Source organism: Rhincodon typus, chromosome 42 (assembly GCF_021869965.1).
Source record: "Rhincodon typus isolate 14 chromosome 42, sRhiTyp1.1, whole genome shotgun sequence".
NCBI lineage: Eukaryota > Metazoa > Chordata > Chondrichthyes > Orectolobiformes > Rhincodontidae > Rhincodon > Rhincodon typus.
In genome coordinates this window covers 2,888,647-2,897,672 of record NC_063373.1, presented here as the reverse complement: position 1 = coordinate 2,897,672, position 9,026 = coordinate 2,888,647, and the positions used below count along the sequence as shown (strand labels likewise).

At 43.7% G+C, this 9,026-nt stretch overlaps 1 protein-coding gene across 1 annotated transcript in view; it reads right to left on the bottom strand.

The window, feature by feature from the left end:
- Nucleotides 1–2,921: 2,921 nt before the first annotated feature.
- LOC109914389 (zinc finger protein 420-like) overlaps nt 2,922–9,026 on the bottom strand; it is a 6,539-nt gene continuing 434 nt past the window's right edge. The window contains exons 2-3 of the mRNA XM_048619353.1: nt 8,834–8,942; nt 2,922–5,174 (exon numbers count right to left, since the gene is read on the bottom strand). Of these exons, the coding sequence (XP_048475310.1) occupies nt 3,509–5,083 (1,575 nt within the window). The 5' untranslated portion in view covers nt 5,084–5,174; nt 8,834–8,942 and the 3' untranslated portion in view covers nt 2,922–3,508. The remainder of the gene's footprint in view (nt 5,175–8,833; nt 8,943–9,026) is intronic.

Sequence of the window (9,026 nt, the reverse complement as noted above, 5' to 3'; positions counted from 1 at the left end):
CGAGCGGCTTCTCGCTCTGGCCCGAGTCAGCAACCGGTTGCCCTGGAAACCTTGGCTCCTGGCGGCGGTGGGGTAACAATGGGTGGGGGCGGGGCTCCTGCTTCTGCGCGGCTGGCCTGCAGCCTGGAACCCGAGGACGTCACCGCCGAGGACAGCGATTCCTATTGGCTGTTTCAGGGAAGCTCCATCCCCATTGTGACGTCACAATGACAACGTCGTCCAGCGAGACGAAAGCGTGAGACTCCATCCTCCGTGCAACATCAGGGAGCAAAGCAATGTCTCCCCTTTTTCATTTCTTTTCTCATCCTGGGATGGAGGGGGAATACTGTTCACTTGCAGCAAAGGAAGGGAGAGAAAGTGAATCCAGAGAAGGAGCATACACTGGAAAATCTTGGTTCAGGTATGTCTCTTAAGTATATTGTCATTGTTTGCTCTCAGCTTCATATATTTATTCGCCTGGCGAAAAGGGTGGCCTCTTTCTTCATGTTTTATTGCAGGATTTTTTTTTCAGAGATGGTCAGGATTTAAGGGGCAGTGAACTATTTAGCAATTGCGGCCAAAATTCTATGTTGTTTCGTAATTCGCAACACCATATATTAGAAGCTGTCTTTTGAGGTCTGACTGTGGGGCGAGCAACATTTGGCGAAATTGTCTTTCAGCCAAAAATTCCCGTTGACAATCCAGAACTGTGTCATGGAGTATGCTGATGGGAAAAATAAATAGCCTTCCTTTCCTGGCTGGTCTACAAACTACCAACCTTTTGGTTAACAGCTGAATGCAATGATCAGTTATCCTGTCCAGATATGTCACTTCTCACTGATCCAGATTGAATTCCATTTATCACTAATCAGCCCATCCGACCAGCCAGTCTATATCCTCCTGTAAGCTAAGGCTATCCTCCTCACTATTTACCAGCCATCACTTTTGCATCATCTGCAAACTAACTGATCAACCCTTCTACATTCAAGTCTAATTAATTTACATAAGCCATAAACAGCAAGGGCCCAACACTGACCACTGTGGGACTCCACTGGACATAGGCTTCCAGTCAGAAAAAGAATCACTCAACAATCACCCTCTGCTTCCTGCCACTCAGCCGATTGTGGATTCAGTTTGCCAAATTTCAACTGATTCTTAGCTTTGTTATCAGTCTCCCATGTGGGACCTTATCAAAAGCCTTGCTGATATCCAAAGAGACAACATCAAAAGTATTGCACTCATTGATGCACCTGGACACCTCATCAAAAAATTGAATCTAGTTGGTCAGATGTGAAATCCCCTTTGATTAATCCCTGGCTCTCCAAATACAAATTAATTCTGACCTTCAGAATTACTTCCAATAGTCTCCCCAGCCTCAAGGTGAGACTGACTGGCTTGCAGTTTCTTGGTTTATCTCTTGTTCCCTTCTTGAATAGAAGTTCCACTTTGACTGTCCTTCATCCTCCAGCACCTTTCCTGTGGTCAGAGGGGAATTGAAAATTTTTGCATGCCATTCATCCCAAGAACTTATTGTCCCAGCAACGTAGGATACATTTCACCTGATGCTGGAGATTAATCTACATTTGAGCCTGCCAAACTACTCAAAACCTCCCCTCTCTCTCTATGCTAATTTCTTTAAATTCCATCACAGACCTCCTCCCTTATTCATCTCTGTCACTAGTGAACACTGACATTAAGTCTTCATTTACAACCTAGCCTACATCCTATCAGTCCACACACAAATTACTGCTGTGGTCCTCAACTGTCCTTATTCTTTCGCCTGTGATCCTTTAACCATTAATGTACCTGTAAAACAACTCAGAATTTTCCATTATTTTGCCTGGCTGTATCAATTCTTGTTCACCTTTTAGCTCTCAATGTCTCCTCATTTATATTCCCTCTTGCATATTTATGATAACTGTCTGCAAAATGCTCCCCCATGATACTTCAACCACTTGTCCCCCTTTGTCACCCAAAGTTAAGCCCAAGACCTCCCCCTTCCTTGTTGGGACTTCTACATACTGGCTTCAAACGCTCTACTGGATCTATTTTAAAAGTTCCTCTAAACATTGCACACTATGATGACCACAGTTAATGTTGGAGAAGTTGAAATTCCCTGCTATCATGCCCCTATTACTTCTACACTGCCCTGAAATTTGTCTCCTTACTTGCTTTTTTAGTTCCATACAGACAGGTTTGTTTATGGAGTTTTCTAAGATGTCATCTCTCCTTATTGCTACAATAAATTTCCTGAACATAATTGTGACACCTCCCCTTCTTTTGCCTCCTGTCTCACATGAATATCATGCATCCTGGAGTATTCAGCTTCCAATTCTGCCTCTCTCTCAACCATGTCTCATTGACAGCAATGTCATCATACCCCATTTTAATCTGTTTCCTCAACTCATCTGCCTTGTTTGTCAAATTGTTGCATTAAAAATCAATGCCATTCAACCATGTTAAACTCTCTTGGAGCTGAACTGGCCTGTAATGTCGATGCCTTCCTGATTCCTGCCACAGCAATGAATATCTGGGATTAACAATCTAGTGATGACTATGAATCCATTGTTGATTGTCAGTAAAAACCTATCTGGTTCACTAATGTCTTCAGGGAAGAAAACTGCCATCCTTACCTGGTCTGGCCTACATATGACTCCAGACCCACACCAATGAGCCTGACTCTTAACTGCCCTCTGGGCAATGAGGGATGGGCAATAAATGCTGGCCTACCCAACAATGCTCTCATCCTGTGAATGAATAGAAAAAAAACTTGTTGATTCTTTTCTTTTTTTTCTTACCCTTTTGGACATTGTCCCTGGATCCCAGCATTACAGGCTATATCTCACGCTGGATGTGCCTTCACGCAACTGCTCCTGTGAAGGGTACTGATTATTTTATCTTTAAGGCATTCAAAATGAGACAAAGACTTAATGCAACATCACTTTTTGTAAAAATTGATTTGTATTATTTTTATCCCATACAGGTAACTGAACCTGTGCTGTTTACAAACATCAGAGAAAGGCCCAGAAAAAAACTGTTTGGATATAGATAACTTTAGAATTAAAATCCAACGGTGACAGTTACTAAGAAACTCATTGTTGTTTAACCAATCCTGAGGAACCACAAAATCACTTTACAAACAATATGCAGATCTTTACCTAGTGTAAATGTGTTTATGTACAGCACCATTGTGATCATTTCTAAAACCTAGAGATAAAACATTGATACAGTTGTGTATCTACAATATCAACACCTTTAATACAGCAGGGTTTAATAACATCAAAATAACTGTCCAATGATCAAGGTTCATTCCTTGGTGTGAGTAATAGTAAAATCCTTCACATTAGGCTCTTTGTGAATTTGCTGGTGTGCTAAGCAAACAGCAAAGCCTTTTACACAAACACAGCAGGCGAATGGGATCCACCTGGTGTCATTTCACTGGTGTCTTAACAGTTTGGATGACAGAGTGAATCCCTTCCCATGTACGGAACAATGAACAGTCTCTCTTTAGAGTGAACAGGCTGCTGTATCAGCAGGTGAGTTGACTGAATGAATGTTTCTCCCCAGCGTGAACTCGCTGATGTCTCCGCAGGTTGGATGATTGGGTAAATCCCTTTCCACAATTGGAGCAGGTGAAGGGTCTCTCTCTCCTGTGAATTCGTTGATGTATGAGCAGGATCGTTGACTGAGCGAATGCTTTCCCACAATCAGAGCAGATGAATGGTTTCTCTCCAGTGTGAACTCGCTGGTGTCTCAGCAGGTTGGATGATTGGGTAAATCCCTTCCCACAAGCGGTGCAGGTGAATGATTTCTCTCTGGTATGAACTTGCTGATGTTCCAGCAGTTTAGATGAGCGAATGAATCCTTTTCCACATTCAGAGCAAGTGAATGGTCTCTCCCCAGTGTGAACTCGCTGGTGTTCCAGGAGATTAGATGAGCGAATGAATCCTTTTCCACATTCAGAACAGGTGAATGGTCTCTCCCCTGTGTGAATTCGCTGGTGCTCCAGCAGTTTAGATGAGTGAGTGAATCCTTTCCCACATTCAGAACAGGTGAATGGTCTCTCCCCAGTATGAACGCCCTGGTGTTCCAGTAGTTTAGATGAGTGAATGAATGCTTTTCCACATTCAGAACAGGTGAATGCTCTCTCTCCTGTGTGAACTCCTTGGTGTTTCAGCAGGCTGGATGACGAAGTGAATCCCTTCCCACAGTCAGAGCAAGTGAATGGTTTCTCCCCAGTATGAACTCGCTGGTGTATCCGAAGGCTGGATGACTGAGTGAATCCCTTCCCACACTGGGAGCAGGTAAACGGTTTCTCCCCAGTGTGAACTCGTTGGTGTATCAGCAGGTTGGATGACTGAGCAAATGCCTTCCCACAATTGGGGCAGGTGAATGGCCTCTCCCCAGTGTGAACTCGCTGGTGTATCTGCAGACTGGATGACCGAGTGAATTTTTTCCCACAAGCAGAGCAGGTGAATGGTCTCTCCGCACTGTGAACTCCCTGGTGTTCCAGCAGTTTAGATGAGTGAGTGAATCTTTTCCCACAATCAGAGCAGGTGAATGGTCTCTCTCCAGTGTGAACTTGCTGGTGTTGCAGTAGTTTAGATGAGTGAGTGAATCCTTTCCCACATTCAGAACAGGTGAATGGTCTCTCCCCAGTGTGAGCTCCCTGGTGTTCCAACAGTTTAGATGAGTGAGTGAATCCTTTCCCACATTCAGAACAGGTGAATGGTTTCTCTCTCCTGTGAATTCGCTGGTGTATCAGCAGGTTGGATGACTGAGCGAATGCTTTCCCACAAACGGAGCAGGTGAATGGTCTCTCTCCAGTGTGAACCCGCTGGTGTTCCAGCAGTTTAGATGAGTGAGTGAATCCTTTTCCACATTCGGAACAGGTCAATGGTCTCTCCCCAGTGTGAACCCACTGGTGGATCCGCAGGTTGGCTGACTGACTGAATCCCATCCCACAATCAGAGCAAGTGAATGGCTTCTCGCCAGTGTGACTGCGTTGATGATTTTCCAGCTGGGATTGGTAAAGAAATCCCTTCCCGCAATTCCCACATTTCCACAGGCTCTCCCCAGTGTGACTGTGCTGGCGTTTGGACATTTCAGATGAATCTTCATTGACTCTTCCACACACAGATGATATGTGTTTCTCCCCGGTGTGAATGGTGCTTTCTCCTTCAGTGTTCAAAATCCTGAGAAAGTTAGGTTATGATAAACAGAGTGACTGTTGGATCTGGATGTGGCTTCACTTGAAGTCTCTAATTACAAATCAACCTTTCAAACAGAAAACAACCGTATTGGGAAAACCAGAAGAACACACAGGTTGTGAACCTGAGAGCAATTAATCTGTTCAGTTGTGGAGATGACACTGAGGGAAACTGGGATTATCATTAAAACTGAACTGGTTCATAAATCTCCTTCTGGGAAAGGAACCAGTCTGTGTTGGCACAAAAACTTCAGAAAGAGATAGAGGTGGGAGAGGTACACACGAAGGACTTGCATTTTATAGATTTACAACTCAATCCTGTTCCTGTTTTCTCCCCATACACTACAACCCCTCTCAAGGATGAAGAACTAGTGCATAGTTCTTTGAAAGTGGAGTTGCAGGTAGACAGATTGAAGAAGGTATTTGGTACGTTTCCCTCTACTGGTCAATTCATTGAGTATCAGAGGTGGGAGCTCATGTCATGGCTCGATGGGATATTGGTGAAGCCAATTTTAGAGTACTGCACTCAATTCTGTCTCCCAGCTGTAGGAAAGATGTTATCAGGCCAGGACTTACACACTTAATAGTAAGGTTCTGGGGAGTGTTGCCAAACAAAAAGACTTTAGAGTGCAGGTTTATAGTTCCTTTACAGTGGAGTCTCAGGTAGATAGGATAGTGAAGAAGGCCTTATTTTTCAGTGAATTAATTATAGGAGTTGTTGTGGCTGTACAAGACATTGGTTAGGCCATTTTTGGAATACTGCATTCAATTCTGGTCTCCCTGCTGTAGGAAAAATGTTAAACTTGAAAGGGTTAGAAACAAGGATGTTGGCAGGGTTGGAGGTTTGAACTATAGGGAAAGGCTGAATAGGCTGAGCCTATTTTCCCTGGAGGCTGAGGGGTGACCTTCTATAAGTTTATAAAAACATGAGGGGCATGGTTAGGGTGAATAGTCATGGTCTTTTTCCCAGGCTAGTGGAGTCCAACACTGGAGGGCCTAGGTTTGAGATGAAAGGGGCAAGATTCAAAAGGAATCTTAGGGACAACCTATTCATGCAGAGGGTGCTGCATCTATGGAATGAGCTGCCAGAGGAAGCGGTGGAGGCTGGTACAGTTACAACATTTAAAAGGCATCTGGATGGATACATGAGTAGGAAAGCTTTAGAGGGATATGGGCCAAATGCTGGCCAAGGTGACCATATCAGTTCAGGATATCTGGTCGACATGGATAAGTTGGACCGAAGGGTCTGTTTCTGTGCTGTATAACTTATTACTTTAAGTGCAAAAGCAAAATGGTGGAAATCTGAAATAAAAATAGAAAATGCTGGAGACATTCAGCAGGTCTCGTAGCATCAGAAATGGTGACAGATGCAGGAATTCTTCCAACTTTGAAGAAGTGTTTAGAAGATCATAAAAGGCACTACAATATAGGTTACACACGAGTGCCAGAAAATGGGATGGGAGTAAATAGGTGCTTGATGACCAACATGGATACGACGGGGGACATTGTGTTAAACAATTTTATATCCGAGACTGTGACCTCAGTTTGTTCCATGTTTCTCTGTGACTCCCTCTCTTATGAAGCAAGCAGGAATTGCAAGCAGTGAAGAATGCAAATGATAGTGAGAGGATTTGAGTACAGGAGCTGGGATATGTTTCTCTAAGGGCTTTGGTGAGACCACACCTGGAGGAATGTGTGCAAATTTGTTCCCGTTTCCCAAGGAAGGATGCCCTGGCCATTGAGAGAGTTTAAACAAGGCTCATCAGACTGATTCTTGCGATGTCAGGACTGATGTATGAAGACAGAATCTATCCTCATTTAATCCTCCATTTTTTTGTCTTTGAGCTGCTGTTTGGATCACTAACTATTATTCTGCGTCCCATGTCCTGATCTAGATCTGATCCATATAAGCCTACACTTTGGTTCCAATTCCCCTGCTATACTAGTTTAAAACCTCACCGAAGGAACTAACAAAAGGCCCCAGAGGAGATTTGTCCCAGCTATGCTCAGGGACAACTGGTCAAGCTTGTGAAAGTCCAACTTTACGCACAAACGGTCTCAATGTCTCAGGAATCTAAACCTTTCTCTGATACACCATTTCTCCAGCTCCACATTCAGCTGATCTATCCTCTTATTCCTGCTCTCGCTAGCACATGGTACTGGGAGTAAGGATGACTTTATTACCTTTGAGGTCCTGCATTTTAACACATCTCCTATCTTCCTATATTCAGCTTTCAGGTACTCATATCTTTGTTTAGCTATATCATTGGTACCTATGACAACTGGCTGTTCAGTCTCCAGCTCCAGAATATCCTGTAGCTGCTACATGCTATCTCGGACCCTGGCACCAGGCTGGTCACATTCCATCCTGGATTCATGTCGGTAGCCACAGAAGTGCCTGCCTGTACCTCTGACTATTGAATCCCATATCACTATAGCCCTTTTTCCTCCCCTTCTGAGCAGCAGAGCCAACTGTGGCACCATGAACTTAGCTGTTGCTAATTTCCCCTGAGAGGCCATCCCAACCACATCCAAAGTAGTACATCTGTTTGAGAGGGGGATGACCGCTGGGGACTCTGGCCCTTATTTCAAGGGTCTTTTATGTCATCTGATGGTCACCCATTCCCTTTCTGCCTGTGTAATTCTCAGCTGCGGTATGACCACCTCGCTAAGTGTGCTGACAACAATATTCTAAGCATCACAGATGCTCTACAGTAAGTCCATCCACACCTCCAGCTCCAAAAACATTAGCCAGTAGCTGCAGATGGGCACACTTCCTGCATACGTAGCCATCAGGGACACTGGAAGGTTCCTTATTTCCTACATTGTACAAGAGGAGCACACCACAGGTCTGAGGTCTCCTATCACGACTTCTCTGTATACTAAGCTAGTTACTCTCTTAAAGAAATTTTATTGAGCTAAGGATCTTCCTTCATTTCAAACAATTCTATTATAATTGAAATTCCCTATCTATACTTCAACTGAACATTATATTTTAAAAATTGGAAGAAAATACACTGCGGGTAACACTTTCCAATTGGCTCTTTCCATTGGGACCATGTCACTTTCTGAACTGCCCGAATAGAGACTAAGCACAACACTCAGACTTCCAGCTTCATCTTCTCCCTGTCTCGCCTCACTCTCTGCTTTCACCGAACTCCAAAGCGCTCTCATTGTGCCAAGCAGCACTCACAGCACAGCCTTGTCATTTTATTTGTCTGCTCACACCTACACTGTCTTCAGCATCGTTTACTATTCCAATGCAACTCAATGGGAGCACAGAGTAAAGCATCTCATCTTTCAATTTAGCACTTTACAATGCTTCAGGCTCAAGGATCTGGAATGATCCATCTGAAGGGGTACTAAGGAATTTAAAGGGAAGTTTGCAGGTATTTGAGAATGAGGAAATTATAGGTTAAAATCATGAAGTAGGTGATTGGGATGAAATATGACTGTTCTCTTCAAGAGTTGAGGTCTTATTCAGATAAATCTGTGACCCTCTTAGGCCAATATCTCCTTCCTCAGCTGCAGGGCCCAGAACTGAACACATACTCCAGGGTGATCTAAGCACGAATTGGAATATTCTGCTGTTTTTCGAGTTACACACATATCATAATTATTTTCCCGCAGACAAAACAGACAAACCTTTCTCCTTCCACAGTGAAATGCCAATGATATCCAGACCCTGATCATTCCGCTGACTGTCAGAACTTGTTTTAAGATCCTGGTCTGCAAATCATTCTCAATCAATATCCTGTAAAACGAGTTCACGAAAGAAAAGTCACTGATAGTCCATGACAAAAATCAGAAAAGACAAACATCCTCTTCATTTCGCCCC